The sequence below is a fragment of the Triticum urartu genome, chromosome 7A, assembly GCF_056163025.1.
Source record: "Triticum urartu cultivar PI428250 chromosome 7A, HENAU_Tu73, whole genome shotgun sequence".
NCBI classification, from domain to species: domain Eukaryota; kingdom Viridiplantae; phylum Streptophyta; class Magnoliopsida; order Poales; family Poaceae; genus Triticum; species Triticum urartu.
The window spans coordinates 19,710,280-19,736,061 of record NC_141879.1 but is presented as its reverse complement, the minus strand read 5'-3'; the positions used below and the strand labels follow the sequence as shown (position 1 = coordinate 19,736,061).

The window sequence follows — 25,782 nt, the reverse complement described above, 5'->3', positions numbered from 1 at the left end:
TTCACTTTTCCGCCTCAGCGTGTTTTGCGAGGCGGTTTCCTTGACACGACTTGTCAAAGCAGAGATCGTGTACCCCCTTTTACGGGATTCTCATCAATACGGACGTGAGTAACCCAACCGCGCCACTTATCACGGCGCTTGGGAGGCAAGCGAGTTTTACTAGGCAGGTGGGGACGCACAACCGCATCCGCCCATATAAGGGGACAAGGATCCACCTTTTTACCTACGCCTTCTTCCTCCTTTGCCTATCCATCTCCTGCGCACCCGAGCTCCAGTGCCCAAGCCCGCACTTCCCACCTAAACCTTCTCCAGAAATGTCCGGAGCGGGAGGCAAGTGGATGGTCTCCTCCGTCACGGAGGGTAAAGTCAAGAAGCTAAGGAAGGCCGGATACCTGTCCAAGGACATCGCGCACCGGCTTCCCGAAGAGGGGCAGCTTCTCCCCACCCCAAGGCCCCATGAGAGGGTAGTATTTCTCCCCCACTTCCTCCGCGGACTGGGTTTTCCACTCCACCCATTTGTCCGGGGGCTCATGTTCTACTACGGCCTGGATTTCCACGATCTGGCTCCGAACTTCATCCTCAACATCTCGGCGTTTACTGTCGTGTGCGAGGCTTTTCTCCGCGTCCGCCCCCATTTCGGCCTCTGGCTCAAGACCTTCAACGTCAAGCCCAAGGTGGTGCGCGGCAGCCAGGCGGAGTGCGGAGGCGCCATGGCGGGCAAGATGGCCAACGTCCTATGGTTCGAGGGCTCTTTCGTGGAGACCCTAAAGGGATGGCAATCCGGGTGGTTTTATATCACCGAGCCGCGCGATCCGAAATGGACCGCAGCCCCCGAGTTCCGATCCGGACCCCCCACGCGGCTTATGTCCTGGAAAAAGACGGGCCTGTCGCGGGTTGACGAAAAAGAGGTGACCGGATTGCAAACATGCATCCAGTCCCTGGTGAACAAGCCAGTCCGGCTTGTTAATGTAATCCAGGTTATGCTCGTCCGCCGGATCCTCCCGTGCCAACAACGGGATTTTAATCTGTGGGAGTTCGACCCGGCGCAGCATCAAACCCTCAGCAGGCTCTTCGACACGACGTACGAAGACGCCTGGAAGATGCTATTCAAGGGCGCCGAGGCTCCCGCATCCGCTTCCGAGGACCGCGGATATAGCTCGCAGCGTCACGCTAGCGAGGTATGCCATCTACACCTTTTACAGGATGTTAAGCTTTTTTCATAGTTTGACTCTATGCGGGATCTAAACTCCCTTACCTTTGACAGGCTTGGCGGGCGATATCCGGACCGATTAACTGTCCGGCTCCGCTGCCCGAAGACCCAGCCCCAGCTCTACTAGCGAAGCTGCTGGTTCCGGCGCCTTATGTGGTGCAGGAGAAGAAGGCCAAGAAGAAGACTACGGGGACTCGAAAGAGTGCCCGCAACATGGTGGTGTCGGACTTGTCATCTGATGAGTCCGAGACGCCCTCCTCCCGCGAAAACGAGGAGGAGGAAGAAGAAAACTCTCCCCCCAACGGAGGGAGGAGAGAAGAGGAAGGCCGCCCCGACGGGGGAGGCCGAGGGGTCTAGGAAAAGGAAGACCCCTCCGCCGGACTACGCCCCCAACGCCGAAGAGGGCAAAGAGGAGTAGCCAAACAGGGCCAAGCGTCCGGCGAAATCGTAAGTTCGGATATCAGGGTAACTCATGATGTTCCTTTGTTGCACAGCTTTCCCTAATGTCGAATGTAATTATGCAGTCCACCCCGGGCCGAATTCGACGAATCGTCGGGTGGCTCCCTGGACTCATCGGACGTGAACTCAGTTCCGCCCGCTGTCTCCCCCCGCACTACAGACGACGCCAAAGTGGCGTCGCGACAAGCTCCGGGGCAGGAGGAGGTGGTCCCGGAGGAGCCGCAAGGCAACCTCCCAAACTCCAGGAGTGAAGGGGATAAGGCTCCCCAGGGCTCTCAGTCCGGCTTTGTGCCGGACACCGCGCCGGAATCTTCAACAGTTCCGGACCGCGGTAGGCGAACTCCTTCCAAGAGGAGCAAGCCTTCTGAGCCAGCGGCCTCCGTCCAACCGGAGGTGCCGGACAATCTGCTGGAGGTGCTTGACGATGCCTCCATCGACGAGGGGCACCGTACTATTATGAGTACGATGATCCAGAAGGTTCAGTCCGCCAAGAGCGGACTGACTGAAGCTTGCGCTAGCCTTCTAACAGGCTTCGAGGTAAGTAAAAATATGTAAAAATATTACCGCATAGACAGTAGGCCCTGATGCTCTGTTTGGCGTTCGGAAAGAAAAGCCGAATAGAGGATCTATTAAATATCGCAGGAGTCTAACAAAAAAGAGTCAATATGAGTATGCAGGCTTCGCTGCTATCCACCGCCGCACTGACGGCGGAGGTGGGTGTCCTGAAGCAGGACCTCGAGTGGACCGAGCAAGAGCTCGGCCTTGCCAAGCGGCGGCTCGAGGAGGAAGAAGGTAAGAAATACCTTACAGAAAAAGTGCCTATAAAAAGGCTTGATTGCAAAAAGAGTAACAGGATTGTACTGCTTATTGTAGGGGCCACGACTGAGGTGGCGGCCCTTAAGCAGGCGCTGTCTGAGGCCGAAAAGAAAACGGCCGCGGAGCGCACCGAGCGAGACAGACTTGGGGCTCAGGTCGGCGAGGTGCAGCAAGAGCTTCAGGCTCTCATGAAAAAACATGAGAGTTTGGAGCTGCAGTCGAAGGCGCAAGCATCCGAGTTTGCAATGGCCCTAGAGGCTGCCAAGTCTGCTAAGGCCGAAGCCCAAAAGGCCCTCCAAGAGTTGGAGGAGATGAGGAAGATAGCAGCGGGTAAGGCATTCTTTATGCAAAGCAGAAATATAAAAGTGAACTACCTGTTACTTACCCGAATCCGGAGCTCTCCAGGGGCATTAGCAGATCTTCCCCGCAGCGTATCCGATGCCGCCGCATTCTACCGAGCTGAAGAGGGCAGCTCGACGGAGAAGGTGTTCTGGTCCCGGACACCCTGTGCCCTTGAGCGACCAGCTGAAACAGCTGGTCGAGGTCCACAAGGCGGCTGAGCAGGCCATGAAGGGCTTCATAGTTCGGCTGTGGCCCGGAGAGGCCCTGCCTGGGAGCTATTTCGGGCTGGTGCGGCGGCTGGTGGAGGCCTGTCCGAGGCTTGAGGTCATCAAGCGCTCCGTCTGCATCGAAGGTGCCCGTCGGGCCCTTGCCCGTGCAAAGGTGCACTGGGGTAAGCTGGACGGTGAGAAGCTTGTGAAGGACGGGCCGCCGCCGGGGAAGGAGCATCGCAAGCCCGAGAACTACTACAAGGATGTTCTTGCAGGTGCCCGCCTTGTGGCGGATGAATGTACCAAGGATGTGATATTTGAATGAACTCGCTCGTGTTTATCCTGTGCGCTGAAAACTTGTTCATATGCGCTAAGCAATGCTTATTGAATTTAAAATATTACTTTCTGTGCGGCCGTTTATCAAAAATTGAGAGATGGCCAGTCGTCGGCTTCTGCCCCCGTGCCACTAGTGCTGGGGTGTTCGGGATAAACCTGAGCGCTCTTTTTCCCATAGTTGGGTCCTTCGAGGGAGGCGCTCAGCACAACGAACCAGGCAATCGGACTATAATGCTTGAACACTCTCACTTAGCCATAGAACTCTATAATTTTAAATTTCGGCGAAGCCCCTAGTTCGAAAGACCGAGTTCGGGGCGCTATCCACGCCTTGGCCGGACAAAGCCAGCTCCTTGCTCGAAGCGGCATAAGCCTTTAGGGACTCGAAAAACCTCTCGAACAGCAACCGGTCTCTCGCCACATCATGACAGTCAGTTTTAGCTTTCTCCACTGAGGTGCTTAACCCAGCTGAACCGGGGCACAATCGCAGTGGTTCTCCTAGTGCTACCTTAGCCGATAGAGCGGAACGTAAGGCACCAAAACATAGGAGCCGGGCAAACCCAACTATTGACCCAAATCATGATTCGGAGCCGATGCATATAGTGCTATAAGTTCGGGGTGCCGCACTTGTGGAAGTGTACGGACTTCTCACACCATTATGAGGGGTACTGAAGCCCCTGGCGTGTTTGCCGTACCATGGTGTACGGTTGCAATCATGTCATTTAATAAACATAAATGTGAAAAGAAGACAATGCAAAAAATAGACAAGGAGTTAAGCATTGTTTATAGAGAGGCTATTTATCAAAGCCGAACGATACAAATAGTGCGGTAAGCAAAAGATATTGGACTATTCAGCATGTCCTGACCAGGGGCAGGCCGCGGAATTGTATTTAAAACAGGTATACCGCTCGTAACAGAGACCACCTGGGAGTTCCATAATGCGGCATGGCTTGTCTGCCTCCCTGGATTTTGCATCGTTTGTGCGGCAGTCGAATTGCCGAACAGGTCGTCCGAAGTATGGAGTCCTGAAAGTAAGAAAAAATTAAAAAAAAGAATCCGGCGGCCCCTAGTACGTTTTAAGCCGTATTTTGGGCGTGCCGTTATTGTGCCCCTTCACCTGTGCCCATGGTATTTCAAGGGCGTAGTTATGTACGCGAGGTACTGGTTTCGCTATGTCGCGAAAGCTGGCGTTGGGGCCGCATTGCTATGCTTGCTCAGAGTGTGCCAGGCGGTCCTGCTGTGGGTTACTCCGGGCGCGCTTGGCAGTGTCTGGCTTTTTAATGGACGGACTGGAGAATTGCCTGAGAAGGCTACTTTGTACCTCCACTGCGAGAGCCGCCGTATGCTCCTCCGTACGGAGGGAGCGTTCGGTGTTTCCGTTGACCGTAATTACTCCTCGAGGGCCTGGCATCTTGAGCTTGAGATATGCGTAGTGCGGCACCGCATTGAATTTTGCGAATGCGGTTCGTCCGAGCAGGGCGTGATAGCCACTGTGAAACGGGACTATATCAAAGATTAACTCTTCGCTTCGGAAATTGTCCGGGGATCCGAAGACCACGTCAAGTGTTACTGAGCCTGTACAGTTGGCTTCTACACCTGGTATAACGCCTTTAAAGGTCGTTCTTGTGGGCTTAATCCTTGAGGGATCTATGCCCATTTTCCGCACTGTATCTTGATAAAGCAGGTTCAGACTACTGCCGCCGTCCATGAGGACTCTTGTGAGATGAAATCCGTCGATGATTGGGTCGAGAACCAATGCGGCGAAGCCGCCATGATGGATGCTAGTGGGATGGTCCCTTCGATCAAAGGTGATCGGGCAGGAGGACCATGGGTTGAACTTTGGGGCGACTGGCTCCATCGCGTATACGTCCCGTAGCGCACGCTTCCGCTCCCGCTTGGGAATGTGGGTTGCGTATATCATGTTCACCGTCCGCACTTGTGGGGGAAAGCCCTTCTGTCCATTGTTGTTCGGCGGCTTGGGCTCCTCGCCGTCGCTATGCAGCCCCTTGTCTCTGTTTTCGGCCCTTAACTTGCCTGCCTTCTTGAACACCCAACATTCCCTGTTAGTGTGATTGGCTGACCTTTCGGGGGTGCCATGTATCTGGCACAAGCGATCGAGTATTCAGTCCAAACTGGACGGGCCCTGAGTATTCTTTTTGAAAGGCTTTTTCCGCTGACCGGATTTATAGCCTTTGAATCCGGTATTGACTGCCGTGTCTTCATTGCTGTCGCTGCTAACGCGGCGTTTTTTCTTATTCCGACGTGTCCTGCCACTTTTGTCCTTGGTATCCGAATTACCAGGGTTCTTTGATAAGTTGTTACTGCGAGCTAGCCAGCTGTCTTCTCCCGCGCAAAAGCGGGTCATGAGTGTCGTGAGGGCTGACATGGATTTCGGCTTTTCCTGTCCCAGGTGCCGGGCAAGCCACTCGCCGCGGATGTTATGCTTGAAGGCTGCTAGGGCCTCTACGTCCGGACAGTCGACTATCTGGTTTTTCTTTGTTAGGAACCGTGTCCAGAGTTGTCTGGCCGATTCCTCTGGCTGTTGAATTATGTGGCTTAAGTCGTCGGCATCCGGTGGTCGCACGTAAGTGCCCTGGAAGTTGTCGAGGAATGCGGCTTCCAGGTCCTCCCAAGAACCGATTGAGTCTGCTGGCAAGCTGTTAAGCCAATGTCGGGCCGGTCCTTTAAGTTTGAGCGGGAGGTATTTGATGGCGTGTAGATCATCGTCGCGTGCCATGTGGATGTGAAGGAGATAATCCTCGATCCATACCGCCGGATTTGTTGTGCCATCGTATGATTCGATGTTTACGGGTTTGAAACCCTCTGGGATTTTATGATCCATTACTTCATTCGTGAAGCATAGCGGGTGTGCGGCGCCTCTGTACTGGGCTATATCACGACGCAGCTCGGAAGAGCTATGTCTGTTGTGTTCGGCCCGGCCGGATTTGTTGTATCCGGAGTGAAGATCATTGTCACATGCCGTAGGGCGCCTGCGCGATCCGTAAATCGATCTTGTTTGTCTTGCCTTATCCTCCAGTATGTCTCGCAGGTCGGGCGCATTTTCTCGTGTCTTAGTTGAGCGGCGTCGGGGCATGGCTTGGGTGGAGGGCCGAGAGGCCTCTCTGTCGCCGCGAGGTGGCCGGTTTGCCATGTCATGCGTTGGTGATGTAGGTGCTTCCTCCTCTGATCGGGGTAGCGGCCTGCGCTTCGGGTAACTCTTGGAGGGGCGTTCGAGTTCATACTCTTTGGCCGCAAGGACTTCAGTCCATCTGTCAGCTAGCAAATCTTGGGCAGCTCTAAGCTGTTGCTGCTTTTTCTTGAGGCTGCTTGCCGTGGCTAAAAGCCTGCGTTTAAAACACTCTTGTTCGGCGGGGTCTGATGGTATGACGAATTCGTCGTCATCGAGGCTTGCCTCGTCTTCGGAGGGAGGCGTATAGTTATCATCCTCGACCTCTCGGTCTGCCGCTCTCTCATGAGGGCTGGCTTCTCCATCTTCCTGTGCCGAATCTTGCTGAGGTGGGTGTTCTTCGGCGCTATCCGGGGTAGTATTATCTCCCGTGCCGGAATCACCGTTTTTGCTTTGGCGGGATTTAGAGCGGCGCCGCTGACGCCGGCGCTTTGGCTGTTTCTTGGGGGCGTCATCCCCCACTGTTCCATCGCCATCTCCATCTTTTGGAGTATCCACCATATATATGTCATATGACGAGGTGGCCTTCCAGCGCCCTACAGGTGCCGGTTCCTGTTCGTCTCCTACATCGTCGTCCATGCCGTCAATGTCTTTGGAGCCGAAGTCAAACATGTCGGTTAGATCGTCGACACTGGCTACAAAGTGGGTGGTGGGTGGGCTTTGAATTTCCTCATCGTCCGTATCCCACCCTCGCTGACCGTAGTCCAGCCAGGGCTCTCCTAATAAAGAGAGAGACTTAAGAGAATCTAGGATGTCGCCAAAAGGCGAATGCTGAAAGATGTTTGCGGCGGTGAACTCCATTATCGGCGCCCAATCGGATTCGATTGGCAGGGGCGCGGGGGGTTCGGAGTCCGGGGAGGAGTCCGGATCCTCGGAGTCACGAGTCGTGCAGAGTGCGGGGCTAGCGTTTGGCTCGATCGCTTTTTGGATCGCCGCCCCCGAGGTGACGTCCAACCGCTCATCCTCGATTGGCGCAATAGGCTCCGAGTTAGGGGTCGGAACCGATGCGTGTGCGGCCTCCAGGACACTGTCCGGGGGCAGAGCTAGATCATGCCCCTCGAGATAGTGCGGCGCGCTTCGCCGTGGCTCGAGCCCGTCGAAGATCAAGTCTCCGCGGATGTCAGCCGTGTAGTTTAAGCTTCCAAACCTGACTTGATGGCCAGGGGCGTAGCTTTCGATCTGCTCCGGGTGGCCGAGCGAATTGGCCCGCAGAGCGAAGCCGCCGAAGACGAAGATCTGTCCGGGGAGAAAAGTCTCACCCTGGACCGCATCATTGTTGATGATCAAAGGAGCCATCGGGCCTAAAGGCGACGACACAGAGGAACTCTCAATGAAAGCACCAATGTCGGTGTCAAAACCGGCGGATCTCGGGTAGGGGGTCCCGAACTGTGCGTCTAGGCCGGATGGTAACAGGAGGCAGGGAACACGATGTTTTACCCAGGTTCGGGCCCTCTTGATGGAGGTAAAACCCTACGTCCTGCTTGATTAATATTGATGATATGTGTAGTACAAGAGTAGATCTACCACGAGATCACGGAGGCTAAATCCTAGAAGCTAGCCTATGGTATGATTGTTGTATATGGAGTTGATTGTCTACGGACTACAACCCTCCGGTTTATATAGACACCGGATAGGGTTAGGGTTACATAGAGTCGGTTACAATGGTAGGAGATCTTGAATATCTGCATCGCCAAGCTTGCCTTCCACGCCAAGGAAAGTCCCATCCGGACACGGGACGAAGTCTTCAATCTTGTATCTTCATAGTCCAGGAGTCCGGCTGAAGGTATAGTCCGGCTACCCGAACACCCCCTAATCCAGGACTCCCTCACTCACCATCACGCGTCCAGAGATCGCCTACGCCGTCCAGCAAATCTGCTTGCACATGCATGACCCGCGCGAATGCCACCTCGCGCTTGTCAAGCGCGTGCTCCGGTACGTGAAGGGCACCTGCGCACTCGGGCTTCATCTTCGCGCCTCGACCATGCTTGACGTCCGTGTGTTCACCGACGCGGACTGAGCCGGCTGCCCCGACACCCGGCGCTCCACGTCGGGCTTCTGCATCTTCCTCGGCGATGCTCTCGTCTCCTGGCCCTCCAAGCGCCAGGCGACCGGATCGCGCTCCAGCGCCGAAGCTGAATACCGCGGGGTCGCCAACGCGGTCACTGAATGCATCTGGCTCCGCCAGCTCCTCGGCGAACTCTCCGCTCCGGTGACCAAGGCGACACTGGTGTACTGTTACAATGTGTCCGCAGTCTACCTGTCAGCCAATCCGGTGCATCATCGCCGCACTAAGCATGTGGAGCTGGACATCCATTTCGTGCGCGAGCGCGTCGCCCTCGGCCACTTCCGTGTTCTTCACATCCCCACGCGCCAACAACTCGCCGACATCATGACCAAAGGCCTGCCATCGGATGTTTTCTCTGAGTTCTGTATATGATCGTGGCGCACGATCCCAGGTAGTGGATCACCACATGATCTCCCTGGCTGGCCCTGTAATCTGTACATAAGACCCAGCCGAGAGCTTAATAAAAGTGTGGTGAATCATTCCTCCTAATCCTTCTCTCCTACAGGAGGGAGTAACAGATCGACAAAGTTTTGTGTCATACTGCTTTGATAATTGCAGTGATTATGGTGAACTTCTTGAGGATGTCTATGTTCCAGTTGTCTGAAATCATTAATGAAAAATCCTGTTACCTTTTGTTAGCTTTTTGGATTTGCATGGAACGCCATGGTTTTTGTCAAATCTTGTTTCAGAAAAAAGATTGGAAATTAATCAATGGACATAAATACTCTATGGGTGGAAGCAAGCGTTATAAAAAGTACTCTATGGGTGGAAGCCAGCGTTATAAAAATCCTGTTACCTTCCTTTTAAGTATTTAGGTCTTCCCCTGCATTATAAAAAGCTTTGTAATGCTGACCGGAAGCCAGCGGAAGAAAAAGTAGAGAAAGGAGTTGCAGCATGGCAGGGGGCTCTTTTATCTATGGGTGGTAGGCTTATCCGTACTGAAACTTGCTTGAGTAACGTCATTAGTCATTTACTTAACTTTTTCCGTCTACCAAAGGGAGTAGGCAAAAGAATCGACTTCTTTCGAGCTCGGGTGCTTTGGCAAGAGAAAGAGGGGGTTAGGAAGTTTCATTTAGTTAACTGGCTTGATGTCTGTCAACCTAGAGACCAAGGGGGGTTGGGTGTTACTAATCTGGATATCAAGAATATTAGTATTTTGTGTAAATGTCTCTGGAGACTTGAGAATGAAGATGGGGATTGGCAGGAGATGATTAGAGCAAAGTATTTGAAGAGGAAAACTTTGTCTCAATGTGAGTCATCTCCTGCCAACTCTCATTTCTGGAATGGTATCATGAGTGTTAAAGATATCTTTTACAAATGCTGTCAGAGAATTGTTGGAGATGGGTGTAAAACTAGTTTTTGGGAAGATGCTTGGATCCACAACAAGCCTCTCTGTCAACTTTTTCCTCGCTTGTAGAAACTTACTTTCCATCAAAACATTACAGTTGCTAAAGCATTTGAACAAGATTTTAACTGCATTAGATTTAGGAGATGTTTATATGGGGAGACATTGGATATGTGGAATAAACTTCTAGATATGTGCGGTCAGGTTGTTCTGAGTGAGGAACCTGACAAAGTCAAATGGCTTTTGACCAGCTCTGGCCAGTTCTCTGTTAAATCTCTTTATCAATATATTATTGCTAGGAGAGTAGTGTTCCCTTTTAAGTTTCTGTGGAAACTGAAGGTACCTTTGAAAATTAAGGCTTTTATTTGGTTAGTTATCAAAGGGAGGATCCTGACCAAGGACAATTTGTGTAAAAAAGGCTGGAAAGGCACCAACAAATGTGAATTTTGTGATGCCAATGAACGTATTGACCATCTGTTTTTCACTTGCTCTTTTGCTCGGTTTCTTTGGAATGTAGTTGGGAGTGCTTTGGGAAATCCCTAAACACCCCTGTCATTCTTTGACTTTTGCCAGAATTGGCTTCCTAAATATACTGGGAAAGATAGAGTGGTTATAGATATTGGTACGGCTGCTTTATTATGGTCGATCTGGAAAACAAGAAATAAATCCTGCTTTCAAAGTTCTTTATCTAAAGATCCTACTGATATTATCTTTTCCTTATGTTCTGTGTTGGATTCGTGGGGTGTGCTATAGAAAAGAGGAGTGCAAAAAACTCTTAAGGAAGTGACCAAGAGGTTGGCCCAGATAGCGAGGGACGTCTTCAAGCGTGCTTACAGTTGGGGGCCTGCTGTACGGAGGCTCTGTTGATCAAGTGGTGATAGATGTAGCATTTGCGATGATCTCTCTTGTTCTTTTGCTATAACACCATGTAGGTGCAGAGTTTGGTATCTCAGGTTGTAGTGAGTTATTTCACATGATGCAAAAATGAAGCTTTTTGTTGATGAGCTTCAAGATGTTGATGAGCTTCAAGATGTTGTAGCATCCTGTAGGTGCAGTTGAAGTGCCTCAAGATGTAGGAGTAGTTTTTTTTCATGATGCATATGTTAGGCATCGAAAAAAGTTTAAGTCTGTATGAAACTTGATTCGTATGCTGTGACTCCATTTTCGTAATGAAAATGGGGGCCGCGTGGCCCTTCTGATCGAAAAAAAAATACTCTATATATGATGATGAAGCATTATTCCTATTATTCCAAATGGAAGTAGAATTGACGTTGCAACATTAATACTGTATGTTTTTTTCTGGCAGAAAAAAGCATGTCATGAATCAGTCCAGTCTGTATGGTGATAGCAAGGCAATGCTGAGATTCATCAGCATCTGTAGTTCATCGCCTTCCTTGACCAGCGCCTCCGCCCCCGGTATATGAAGAAGAGCAAGCCCGCAGTAGCCCCAGGCCTCGTTCGCCTCGTCCACACATTCAGGCAGCTCGAAGTTTAGGGGCCCGTCGTTGTCTTCGTCCTCGCTTCTCCTGTCACCCTGGTAGTCCCTCATCAAGGCGTCGCAGAAGTTGAGGATGCCCGCGGTGGCCGTGTAGTCCAGCTCGCAGATTCTGAGATGGCGTGCTGTCGTCGACGTGCTGTTCTTGGTGCTGTGCAGCATCTTCTTGACGTTGCCACCGGCGGTGACAACACGCTCCTTGAGGATGTCGACGGGTATGAGCGCCAAGTCGCGACGGTCCTTGGCGTCGGCGCTCCGGTTGTCGGAGAGGAGGGTCGAGATGCAAAATTCCGCGGTCACGTAGTTGTAACCTTCGTTGTAGCTCTTGGACCAGTTCGAGGCATTCTTGCACGCTTCCAGCATGAAGTCAGTAGGCTTGGGCTTCTTGCCACCGACATCGCCGCTGCTCTGAGCGGCCATGGCTGAGGAAAGAAGAATGATGACGATGGCAGAGAAGACGGTGGTGGTCATATGTGATGTTGCCATTGCCGCAAGGCCTGCGAGAAGCCTTGAATTGGCTGGGTATGGTGGGGATAGATGGATAGAGACCGATGCCTGAGGCAGAAATGGATGGATGATTGGATGGATTGAGGTGATATATGCATAGGTATTTATACAAATCAGGTATAGTGGGGGTTCGTGAATGCAAGTATCCAGTTTGGCAGTGGATATCCAAAGGATTAGTGTATATTTAGTGCAGAGATATGTAGATATTTTGATGCTCACTTTGGATCTCCTGATATTAGTGCTAGTTGTATGCTAATGCAACACAGCTTGATAAGGATTTCAAAATGATCAATGTTGGTCTTATGCTTTTGCTTGCGCGGATGTGTTGGTGATTCATAAATGCAGTATACAGTTTGAACATAGGTATCAGAATGACTATTGTTTAGGTATGCACAAATATGTTGGTTCTCATTTTGGATATCCTCGTATTAATGCCTTTTCTATTCACAGATATGATAGGTGCTCATTTTCATGGCGTATCTCCATGTATTAATACAGACTGAACTTCCATAGATTTATTGAAGCAACACCTCTTCATTTTGGACACCTAAGATACTAATCAATGCGTCAGGGGAAACTATCACCTTTTCATCTTGATAAAAACAATTTTCTTCCAGATCTCAACTGCAAGAAGTTGCCATTTTGGTTTAAGATCGGCTGAGAAACATTGTTGTTCATTCTTCAGTGTTTGTTTGTCATTTGATTTGTACTTCCTCCGTCTGGAATTGGTTGTCGCTTAAATGGATGTATCTAGCATTGAGTATAAGATTGAAGATTGATTTAGACACACTGTTGTTATCTCTTCAATATTTGTTGATTAGCTCTTGTTCTCGTTTCATGGGAAAAACATTAACCGAGGAGTATTTGTAACATGGATCTGCCCAAGTCTGACTCCAGAAAATAGAAAAAGCCCGACTCCTAAATCCCTGCAAAAATAAAAAGTCTGCCTCCTGAAATGTACTGCATGGATTTCACAGGAAACACTTGGTAACAAATTGTAAAAGAACTGCCTGCAAACCAAAGAGGTAGTCAAGGATTTGGCAATTCAGGGGACTAGAATGAACTTTTCGCTGGACCAGAATTCCCATGTACACCATCAAATCTGAGATGCCAAAGCACAAAGATACAGACTTGCCACAACAACCAACCAACGGTTACGACTTACATCAGCAGACGATTCCCCAGATGACAGTAAGGTGGGCAAACACTGGCAGAATTCAATTCAAACATGCCGGAACGGATCAAACTATATGGTCGGGCGCTCTTTATTTATCTCACAGGCGTCTCCGGATCCTCCAGGCAGGGAGGGCAATATGCCTCCTATATATATGGTATCTCCACTATGCGGTTCCATTGAACTATCACCTGACTGGACTCCTCGTCCATGGCGACTGATGCCTCAAGACATCTATGCCGCCTCGCGCACCAGAGGTCAACCGTCTTTGCCCGATGACTGGTACACGGCGTCCATGATGCCATGGATCGTCGACAGGCTCAGGCCGGGGAACCTGTGAGGAGCATCGGGGCGGATCTCGATCTTGACGAACGGCCATTTCATTATGGAAGCTGCGCTGCGCTCCTCGGGGCCGTCTCCAACCGCGCAGAAGCGGACGTTCGGGCCGCCATGGCGTTCCTTGATCCACTTGAAGCACTGCAGCTTCCCCGATTCCCACGAGCTGTAAACTGCTCATGCAAGGAGACAATTTGTTGCCATTAGTATATTTCAGGTAACAGATTCACAGCTTGCAATATGCAACACAGATGAAGCGGTCGAAAACAGTTGTGACAACATTAGAGACGAACCATTATCTGATGAGACCACATCGTCCAGGCGATACAGCAAACATTTGGCTATGCTCGGAACCAGGGACCCTGAAGTAACTATGCAATTGATACTTGAAGATTTGACAACAGGCTCAGCTGTTGATTTACCCAGCGCTTCTTCCAGCAACTTATGAGCTGCATAGCAGGGGAACGGTATTGAGTATTCAAGCATACAAAATTGAATCAATAGTAAGCTTAGATTGTACATGTAATTCAGTTTTTTTAGAGTAGGCAAACAATTTCAGTGCAGAGAAAGGTTATTAAAGTTAACAAGAATGCTATCAAAGGATAACATCACTTGAACATATTTCCCAACCAACGGTACATACGGAAACCCAAAAACAAAATTCTAGATTGTAACATATTATTCATTACGTAATGTATTCTCTTGGTGGTAAACATGTATAGCATGATCATAGCATAATCTAGTGCGCCAAGAAACTGAAAGCACCCTCTTCTTTTCCACTTACTGAAAGTAGAAAATTCAGCAGTCTCTTGATTTGATATTACAGTTATTATCTTGGATTACATAATTTGCATTAAGCAGCGCTATTAGGCACTAGCCGACTTTTGGAAATAATACTTATAGCCACAATGGATGTCCACAACCTTTTTTGGCCAACCACAAACAAAATATCAGAAGTATCTCTTGATTGAATATTGATACTTTCTCATTAGTAAAAGAAGTTCCCCCAAACTAGTATGAATCAGAATACCTGAAGAAAGCCAGCCATCAGTATATTTGTCTGTTGAACTATACAAATCACTCCAGACTTTGAACATGCGGTGGTCCAGAATTTTTTGCAAACCCTGAAGAAACACCAACGCAGCTGAGCTTAGTAGTTCAAACATGACACAAACAGAAATAGTAGAATGCAGAAATTAATGACTGCAGCAATAATAAGTCCAAAAGTTGCAACTAAACAGAAGCTGAAGAGCATTCAATTACCAAATGATGGCAGGGAAGTGTTTATTCAGTTACGATGCTCTGAAAATACCCAGTACAGAACTTACGAGACCTCATATTTACTTACCATTTCTAAACCAAGTTTTTTGCTAAGATCTAAACCTCTGTACAAAAGTGCTTGCAATGAAACACAAAACTGCTGGTGAATCACTGCAGAAGGGGCATCTTACCATTGTTCTGGTGTCCACTTAATCTCATATACCTACTGCAGTTCAGCTGCCTGATCCTAATTTACAGAACACAGACACTTTCTTGACATTGCCCATCACCTTGATGCAAGACCACCCCCACCCTCACGCAAAGCCAAAAAAGGAAAAAAAAACTATGGTAACTATTTAAATACGGTCAGTGCTTAATATAAAGCTCTTGCAGAAATAACCAGATGTTTATTAGACTACCACGCAGTCTGGAAGCTCATAAGGAAAAAAATCTTGACATCTCTAAACAAAACTGGATGTCTTGTGTTACAAGATCAGGATATGCACGTCGAAGGAGTTGTACGAACAAAAAGTTTGCACACTGAATTGCCTAACATAGCACTACCACTTTCTACACACCGTCGAAAATTAAGGCCAAGTACAAACATCACAAGGATTAGGCCTGAGCACTATCAACCAAATACCACAAAAGAAGATGTTGCTACAGAAAACAGAGACTGCTACTATATGAATTCACTCATCATGTTATATGAGTTGTTCAGTCATTTTCATGAAACGGAATGAAATATTATAGTTTTTACAAGAGTAATATGGACATTGGATGTCAGCATATGTAGAAGGTCACTTCTAAATGCAACAACACTGCTTAATCATTTAACAAAAGTTGAAGGAAATAGAGTGAGATAAATTAATTATTGTGACACCTTTGCATACTTGTCTCCAATAGCACGATGCCTGTAGGCAAGCTTCCTTTTATTCACATCATCAAAAGGAGAACTAAAGCAGTCGGCCTCAAAATCATATTTTGTCAAGTCTTTCCCATCATCATACTCATGTAAACAACTGAGATAGGGTTGATTGTAGTTCTCAATCTGCATACGTGAGAGAACAAGACTATCAGTAGATAGCAATGACATATAACATGGACACACATTGTAAAATGTGCAGCCAGATGGCCTATCCATATGCACAATGACGTGCATAGAGAAACACATTGCTCTAGTAAGCTGTCAGCAGACAAGATTTGAGGTGTCGACTGACCTCCTCATAGAAGAAGTGCTCATCGCAGAGTTCAAGAATGATGTTCTCCCAGCGCTTTCCTATTTCAGTACCTTTTTCATGGTCCTTGAGGCCCTCAAAATGCCCGGCAAACGACCCATCTAGCAGGGACTTGAGCAGAATAAGTGTTTCATCCAAGTCCCACACGTACACGTTGATAGGCTGATCTGCCGCGGCATCACCAGTCGAAGCTTGGCTATTAGCTGAGGCGGGGACAACCTCCTCCATTCGGCACCTGTCGACAAACACAGATCACGTCACGCTAGAATCCACGATTGTACGGATGAGCTAAAATCAAGCAACGCCGTCAGTCGAAGGGCGCCGCTAGTTACAAAATATCATTCTTATGTTAACATGCACGCTTGCGCTAGACGGCAAGACGGAAGACCGCGCCCAATCCTGAAGCTCGATGCTATCATATACTAGACTAACTACATATGCCCCCTTCCATTCGAATGAAAAAAGAGGGCCTGTCCGAGAGGAAATAAAGAAAAGACAGAGCCGAGCTGTTTCAAGAATTCATTCCCCTTGTACAACCCCTGTCGTGTGTTGGGAATCATCGCCCCCTTTTCCCCGGAGCAAGGTGCTGCCATCTTCATCAGATCAAGAAGGATCCCTCTTATCCTAGACCTACGGCACAAGGCATTCCAGTTGAACTGAACCCAAGTAAAGTATCCTCTGGAGACTGGAATCAGCTGGCAATTGGTGCTTCCACAGGCCGGGCCGCAACGAATTGGATGGATTTGATTGGGGTGGGCTGGACTGGATTGGAGTACCCTTCCACCCCATAGAGATCTATTTCGGAGTAGATCGCCGAGGGCGAGCAAAGAGAGCACCAGAGCTAGACTGATCTCCCGCGATAACCCAATCCAGGCCAGCAGGTTAGGGTTCGCCACCAGCGCAGCGAGATAAAATCAATCCGGAACCCGGGCGGATCTGAACTCCAAGCCGGCGAACTAGAGAGGGGGGGAGGAGGGCAGCCAAGAAATCTCCGTGCTCGGCATGTGGCTGTACCTGGCGGAAGATTCGGCGAGGACCAGGCAGGCGTAGCGGGGCGCACGGTCCCGGAGGATCCTACCACGGAGGAGGACGGCGGCGGAGGCGGTGGCGCCGGAGATGCGAAGCCGGCGGCGGCGGGAGATGGAGCTCTGACGAGTAGGGAGTAGTATGTTTTGTTGTTGCTCTGCTCTGCCCTGCTCTCTATAACTATAAGAGACAGGGACGGAGATATGGGGAAGAAGAAGTAACGTGGCTTCATCTCATCCGTTGAAAATGATTTTATCTTTTCAACGTGACCTTGCAAAAAGGAATTTGTCATATCTGCGTGCATGATTTTATCTTTCTTTTTCTTCCATCAAAATATACTTTTGAGGCGACCTTTTATTAGCTCGATCACCGCCCATGATTATTTTTCTAGTAATGTGTGATCGACATCGTAGTTGTTTTGGGGGCTCATGGGCAATTCTTTGTGTCATCGCAAGGCCAATCTAGACGTCGGCAGTCCGCATGAGTGATCGTATCTACCGTTTTGTCACTGCGTGGTCGTGGCTCTTTAGATGCTCACCGCCAAGCAACCTCTCTAGTGACCGCCTCAGTGCGTCTGTGTGTGGAGCCAATCTAGCGTTTACGCCTAGAAGAGAACACCAAAACTATCAGTATGGCGTCACACGATCGTGAACTCTTATATGATCGCATGATTGGCATTGTCGCACCAACTCTTATAAGTGAGCAATACAAGATGTTTTACCCGCAAAAAAAAAAAAGCCTCAACGAGTTCGCGTGACCCCTCGTTGTCGTCTTTCCTTCCTCTTCGTGGTGGCCACATAGACCACGGGGATCCTTTCGCAGAACACAATATCACAGATGGATAGAATGCAAAGAGGTCAGAGTATTTGATACCAAGAGGTTGGAGGGTCATATAAAGGTACGGGCAGTTATGCTGATGAATATGATCAGGTGACGGTGACAATCACCTTGGTCAGAGGGGCCTAGTCGACAATCAAGTGGGAGAAGTGGATTTTTTTTTTGCCATTTTTATGCTTGGTTTTCGAGAGAAAACTTATGTAATAAAATTTAACTATCAAAATCTACTTCTTTAATGCATAGTCTGCAGCGGGAGCAAAAACTATACCATGTCATCCACATTGATTAAATTTATGGTCAAACCTAAATCTGAGAAAGTGCGGGTGCACTACATTATCGAAAGGAGGGAGCATCAACTAAGTGAGTCAATCGCGACATGGCATGCATGGTGAGCTCCCTAAATTTGGTAAAAAGAATGGTGAGTCACTCGCCTGATACAACAAATCGGACAGTTTTGTCTACAAATGCTTTGAGTGACATGTAAGTTTTGTACACAGGACGATGAAGCTATTGGACAAACAGGGCACGTGGCAGGCCAGATAGGCCTATAACTTTTTGCAGCGCCTGTCGATGTCACGATGCAGACGTGACGTGTCACTTGCCCTGCTCGATCAGGTGCTTGAATCGGAGCCACGTCAGTCGACACGCTCAGCCACGCGTGATTGCACGCTTCCCTGCTACCTATGCTACACTAGACTAGACTAGAAAGCCATTTGCTTAAATCACTTTATGACTACGTCGTGATGATTTTCAGTTTCAGGTGACAGTGACTTATCATCAAGCAATTGTCAATATGCCCATCTCAAAACCCTTTTGAGACAACTTTCTCTTGCAAGTTGCATTTGATTCTCGCTTTCTCGAGTAATATTATATATACGTCGACTAGAGCCAAATTGTAGATGCAATATTAGAGTCCAAAACAAAGACAAAAGTATTTGGAAAAGTAGATACGACGGAGAAGTATCAGCCGGCTCCGGTACGGGAGCGGTGACATCGATGGGTCGACGGTTTGTTATGGTGACGGCAATGGTCGTTCGGTGATCCATGGACCTCGATGTAAATTTTATTATGTTTGAGATCTTTTGTACTTCTAATGAATCTTTATAATAGATCTAATTTTTTTTAAGATACACTAGTAGAAAACAGGGCTTTGGTTCGGAGGGAAGCTCATTACTCCCAGTTCAGTCACGAACCAGGATCCATGGGGACATTCGTCCCGGTTCTTTAGCCCAGGGGGCCCGGCCGGGGCCTCGTGGGCATTGGTCCCGGTTCGTATGGACCCATTTGTCCTGGTTCTAGGCACGAACCGGGACCGATGGGCCTCGCTCCTGGCCCATAAACATTGGTTCCGGTTCTTGGCTCGAACCGAGACAGAAGGCTGGTCTTTAGTCCCTGTTCCAGCCACAAACCGGGACTTGAGTTCGACCACGCCATCGCGGCCCCGTGGTCATGCCAGCACACAAGCCGGCATAAAAAAAGGAAGGCGCTCGCGGCCACGAGATCACTCGTCGGTGAACTTGAGCATGTCGTCCTGCATCTTCTTGAAGCACGGCCTCTTCCTTGGCGACACGATGTTGATATCCACCTTCATGATCTCCACCCCGGTCATCATGCTCGTGAGAGCCACTTCTTTCGCCTTGGTCTTGGCGTTGGCGGCCTCGATCTCTAGCATCTTGGCTTGCTTCTCCGCCTCCATCTCAAGCATCTTGGCTTGCTTCTCCGCGTCCATCTCAAGCCTCCTCCTTTGAATCTCCATGAAGGCGTTCATTTGCTCTTCTTTGAAACGCCGGCGCTCCTCCTCCCTTGAGTCCTTGTTCATCATGCCCTCCACACTTGCGATCAAGGCGTTCGATGCCTCATCCCTCTTGTCCTCCTTCTTGGAGTTGGTCTTCCTCCACGGCCGTGCCGGCTCGCCCCCAACCTCCTCCACAGCTTGCTTCCCCCACGCGACTTGAGGGCGGCATATTGCGCCTTGAACTTCTCCTCATCTTTGATGACCCTAAAGCAATGGGAGAGGTTGAAGCACTTGCCATTGTGTTGGACCTTGAATGCCTTCAAAGCTTGAAATGCCTACAAATATTTTCATGCAAGCATATTGGCAAATGGTAGGCAAATGAACATGCAAGCATAAACTTGATGACAGAAAAGAGGGCGGCTTGCTAGCATACCATGTCTTACATGCCGATGGCGCTCACGGGGCGGGCCTTGACACTCTCAAGAGTGGCACAAAACTTGTTGCACTCTTGTTGGATCACCCTTCATCGCTTCGAAATGGACACCCACCCGCGTGTGCTCACAATTTGGTGAGGCGGAAACTTCTTGCGCTCATGAAACTCTCGGTGGACACGAATCCAAAAAGTTGAATGCTTTTGTTCGCCGCTGGTCTTGGGGTCTTGTCCAATGTCTCGCCAACACTCGCAAAGAAGCTTGTCCTCGGCCGCCGTGTATGCCTTCGTCCGCTTGCTCTTGCGCTTCGGCTTCGGCCCGCCGGCTTGGTTGGCGAGCTCGTCCTCGAACAAAGGCTCCACTTCGATGTCGCACTCGTCCTGTTCCTCTTGCCCGTAGTCGTCCGGAAACTCGTGGTCAAGTGGGAAGCCGTCCAGGTCCATGTCGACCTGATCACGCATGAAGGCCGCCTGATCGGGATCATAGCCAGCGGTCGGTGTGAACACCTCGCGGTCGTCCTGGCTTTGTGTCTCGTCGGGACCGTAGCCAGCGGCCGGCACACCGCCCTCGAAGATGAGGTTCTGCATGTAGTCCTCGTCGCCGGCGGTCGGCATTCCCTCGAATAGGTTACGGGCGTCCGGTAGCACGTCGGCCGGCATTTGCCTCGTGTGTTTCCTCGCGCCTCCCGATGACGAGCCATCGGCCACCGGTGTGGCGTTGAGGTCGATGGGCGCGGGCGCGGGCATGGAAAGCGCCACCACGCTCACGTCGGGCAAGCACTCCCCGGAGAGGCGGGAGGCCTGTGGGTATATACACATGGAAGCCGGGCATCGGGGTGCAAGCCGACACGCGGGGCGAGTCGGGCAACACCATCCGAGGAAACGCGGATGAGCCGGTGATGGCCGCAGCGGCCATGGCGGCGTTGACGAGGCTGTGCTGGCTAAGGGTTTAACCCTAGCATATAGAGCGCCTCCCTCGTTGCCGCTGCGACACGGGCATTAGTGACCTCCTGCTGCGCGGTGGCGGAGACGGCGACAGTCACGATGGCTTCATCCCTCGCGTCCGTGGCGTGCCTCCGGCCCTTCCTCTTGGACGACTCCCTTACCCGTTGTTTGGGCGTCAACGCCTTCTTTGGCTTGGGCGCGACAGTGGTCTTGCGCGTTGCCTTTGCCGAAGGGGGCGGTCGTCATGCCGGACGAGGCGAGGGAGGCGAGGCCGGCGGCGGCGTCGAGGTCAAGGTCAAGGTCGTCGTCCATGGCGGGTGTGGGGCGGGAGCGCGCGCACGGGCGGAAGGGTTTTGGGAAAAATGGGGAGGGGGGAATTATGGTGGCTGCCACCGACAGGCGGGCCCGGGAAGAGGAGTAGACGCGCGCTCGCGCGACCGTCTCGTGCCCACGCCGACGCAAATCCGGCTCAAAAATGAGCCAGGAATGGATCGACATACAGACACCAATCGAACGCGCGTCCGTTTGAGTCGGTGCGTTGGACCGCCTTTTGTGTCCACATCAACCCATACAGACGGCGACGGAGGAAATGAATCACCCCATTAAAGTTGCTTGTAATCACTTTATTCAATCACTAGCGGCACATGTGACTACGCTGCCATGATTTTCAGGTGACAGTGAGTTGTCCTTTTTGGAACAACTTTCTCTTGCAAGTTGTAGTTGATTCTCGCTTTCTCGAGTGGTATTATATATTCGCCAATTAAATAACCGAATTGTATGCGCAAAATTAATTTAGGTGTGTCGAAAAGTTATGGTTGTGTAGGATCTTCCCTTGTTTTGTTTTAAGGAACAAAAACAAATATAGCAAGATAGGATGTGAAAAGAAGGGCCATTTTTTCCACGTTAAGGCGACTTTTTATGAGCTCGATGTGTGTGCATGATTTATGTAGTGTCACCAAGTCTTTTAGTTTTTGGGGATCTTAGTGTCGGCAAGTCGATATATATACCCCAGGTCTTTTTTGGCTCTCGGTCATTGATGTGCGACGGTGGTGGTGCCTAGTTTAGTTTTGGTTAAAGGTTATCTGTATTCATCGTTGGGATTTTGACTTGGTTCTCCTCTAATCAATCATGCAGTTTGTGTGATTTTAGGCCTAGTTTTCCATATAAAGTGTGTCAACTCCCTTCTTCTTAATGAAATCACAGAAACACCCTGCCCTCTGACAAGGTTCTGTAAAAAAAAGTAACCAAATTGTAAGCGCAAAATTAATTTAGGCGTGTCAACAAGTTGAGACTGTGTAGGGTCTTCCCTTGTTTTGCTTTGGTGAGGAACAAAAATACATATAACAAGACGGAATGTAAAAAAAAAAGGCCGTGTTTTTTTTTTCACGTTAAGGCGACCTTTTGTGACCTCGATTTCTGTACATGATTTATGTAGTGTCGTGAAGTCGACATTGTAGTTCTTCCGAAGGGATGACAGATTGCATCTTTTTTGTGGAGCCAAGCTAGACGTCCTAAATGAATGCCCCCTGAGGACGCAAGCAAGGCCACGTAGGAAAAAAAGGGTAACTTTGACCTTTTCATGATTCTATTTTAGAGAAACACTTTTTTTTTGCCGAATGGAACAGAGTAGGAAAGCTGAAATATATTTCGTTAAAGCATAACTATTCTAAGGATTGTTAATATAATTCATTTTCATGCGAAAATAGTGTCAATTGAGTGAGTCACTTGCTATATATGACAAATTAGACGGGTTTATCTTTAGGGAGAAAGTACAATACAAACTTTTTTTTTCGACAAAGGTTGGATTTTATTAGCTCAAAATGAAGCATCAAGAAGATACAAAACACAATGAGCACACATCCGGCCTCTTCATAGCTAGGATACACACAGGCGACACCAACTCACACACACACACGAGAAAAACATGCCAATGATTAGCAAAGTCATATAAGACCAAAGCTATGCGTAAGCGTGGGAAAAAAAAGCCCAAGGCGGCCAGATCTTCTATCGGGAAACTACAACAACAACCATATCCGCACCAATCATTTCATGACGCCACATAGACGACGAGGTTCTTCAACAGCAACGCCTTCAGGAAAGGAGCGACACTCGAGCGCCGCCGTCATGGGATCCAACCAAAGGCCAGAATCTAGGTTTTCACCCTGAAAAATCAGTCTGGGCATATCCAAGCAATGCCTTCAACAAGGTGACGACGTAAAAAAACATCGCCAATGCCAGGTATAGCCACTCGGGTCTGACCTAGGCTTTCGCCCTGGAGCTCAAGACCGGGTGCTCGCAGCACCACCATCGAAGTCACGCATGTGTTGTCGCCACCACTTTTCCGCGATCCCAACAGCTACATTCGAGGCAACAGCCGCCACTACACCACCATCCCTCTGCGTCAAGTCGCCGTCCATAATTTGTATCTCACCGCTGAAGTCATCAACTCCATCAGGAGAGATGAACCCTCCTAAAGTCCTTTCGATGACCACGCCATCGTGGAACCGTAGGAAGTCGCTTTGCTCAGCAATCGGCCGGACAAAGAGGTCAATCCCCAACCCAGCCAACCAACTGGCCGCTTTGCTCCTAGCAGCCTGCAGGTGCCTCGTCTCCATCGAGCAAAGGAAATGCCTCAGATCTGGGACGCGCAGCTCAGCACACCACAACCCAACCTTTCCTTCGCTGCAGCCGGAACAGCGCCACGCGCGGTTGCCCTCGCTCTTGCGCGGAGCCAGGAGACTCGTCACCACGCGTCGGGAACGCGCCCAGCACGCCCTCCGCGCATCGACGTTGGTCCACAGGCCCATCCGCCTGCCAGATCCCGGACAACACCACTTCACGCCCCCGAGCAGCGAACGACGTCGCGTCGCGTCAGCCGGAGATGCGCCCCGCCGCCGCCGTCCCTGGATCCTAGCCGAGCTTCGCGGGCGGGCGCCACTGGCGGCGGCGAGACGGGCAGGAGTACGAGAGTACTAGGTGGCGGCGGTAGGGTTTCGCCCCCCGAGTCGCCAGAGGGCGACGCGGTGGGATGGCAGTTGTCTCAGACTGAACAATACAACCTCTATGTTCAACATTAGGCTTGAGAAAACGAAACCACAATACATAAACAAGGGCATTTCACAAAGAGGACATGTGGCAACTCAGATAAACGTCCAGCTTTTGGGACGAGACTTGCCCCATCCCTTAAAACCAGGGGGAGATGATTAGATTAGAAAGAAAAAAAAAGATAGCCGTTGGATGAGGTGGGAGCACGAATGGGAGCACGAAAAGGGAGCAGGCAAGCCGGATCCCAGCTTTTGCACACCACCATTGCCACGATGCTGACGTGTCAGTTGACCTGCCTGATCAGGTGATCGGTGACTGTACATGTCCTAAGCCACGTCACTCACATGTGAAAGATTGCACATCTCACTCCTTTTTCTTACACATTTTTCTGTTTCGAAAAATGCATTTTTTTGTTTTGTTCTAGAAAGTACTCGCAATATATGCATATGACTTTGCTTTAATAATGGCATACCTGATAGTAAGTGAGGCATCGATGCTCATCGCAAAAAAAAAAGAGAGAACTTTTTCTCTTGCAAATTCTCCTATTTCTTTCGGTTTTTCTTTTCTCTTGCAAGTTGTATTTAGAAAACAAGCTGACGGCAAGGCAGCAATCAGCGTCGGCAGGGATATCTGTTTCTTTCAATTGTTTGGATTGTCGCCTTTTTTTGGTATATTTGTATAGTAATATCATTTATTTAACAGTAGAATAACCCAACTAGAGAACCGCCAAATTATGTGCCAAACCAACCATGTGTCGACGTATCAAATCATTATCAATATTTTTGGCTCAACGCAGCTGTCTCCTTCTGCATAACCTAGTATTCAGGCAATTCAGAGTCATAGGACAGAACAATAAACAAGAGAGGAGGACAGCTTTGGGTCATAAACGGCAACGACGCCTCGTCATTTTTTTTAGCAAACAAGGATAATTCTCTCGTGGACTCGATGACGAGATATAGAGTTAGGGTTTTCAGTTTCATCTTTTTTTTCTTTTACTTTTTTCATTCCCAAAGATACACGCAACCCATATGACCTTGGCATAGTAATGTGGGAGCTTAAAGCGAGACATAGATGCTCATGTAAATAATTTTCTATTTCTTTTTCTGTAGCATGCTTTCCTTTTTCTCTTGTAAGTTCTAATTAAAAAATAGATTATTAGGAGCACCATCTTGCTCATCGTGAGGCATTAGTGATGCTTGGATCCTTGCCCTTTCAGGTATTATATTACATAATATTATGTGTCAAATTAGTTGTATAATTGCATCCGATAACCACCTCTATGGTCAGGAGGCGAGGAAGGTTTTCATACAACACCCATGGTTCAATATTGAAGTGTTCCTGAAGAGGACGAAAGACGGATGGTCAATCATTCACAGGCACTGGCCTAAAGTTGCAAAAATCTTCAACATGAATGAAGGCTCAATATCCGTCTTCCGCTTCAGCAATTTTCCAGATGAGATGCATCTGTCTATATACCGTCTATGATGCTAATTTCGAAAGGTTCTACATGTTGCATGTGAAACTTGATGCTGGTGCAGTTGTATAATGGGGTAGCTGAGTGCTGAAGCTATATCATGTTGTACTCTGATGTATTTCAATTATGAAATCCTGCTTCCTTAATATGGAAATTAAATATATCACGTGCTTATTATGAATGTCAATTAGATTAATAAATGGATTATTAATAATGGAGCAATTAGTCTGCTGATGGAAAATTAGCCTGCTAATTGGGTTTTACTATTGCAAACGGTTATTGAGAAAATACCGTGGGCGATAACCTCAGGCAAC

General features: G+C 49.3%; 2 protein-coding genes across 2 annotated transcripts; both read right to left on the bottom strand.

Moving 5' to 3' along the window:
- Window positions 1–11,167: 11,167 nt before the first annotated feature.
- LOC147957072 (uncharacterized) lies at window positions 11,168–11,947 on the bottom strand. Its single transcript, XM_087534487.1, has one exon. It carries the CDS (start codon window positions 11,945–11,947, stop codon window positions 11,291–11,293), a length of 657 nt encoding a protein of 218 aa, XP_087390613.1. The 3' UTR covers window positions 11,168–11,290.
- Window positions 11,168–17,181, bottom strand: EYA (eyes absent-like protein). The gene is made up of 6 exons (XM_048694188.2): window positions 16,991–17,181; window positions 15,959–16,211; window positions 15,622–15,789; window positions 14,509–14,602; window positions 13,772–13,927; window positions 11,168–13,651 (listed from the first exon to the last, which is right to left on the bottom strand). Exons 2-6 carry the CDS (start codon window positions 16,202–16,204, stop codon window positions 13,401–13,403), a joined length of 915 nt encoding a protein of 304 aa, XP_048550145.2. The 5' UTR covers window positions 16,205–16,211; window positions 16,991–17,181; the 3' UTR covers window positions 11,168–13,400.
- Window positions 17,182–25,782: the final 8,601 nt, after the last annotated feature.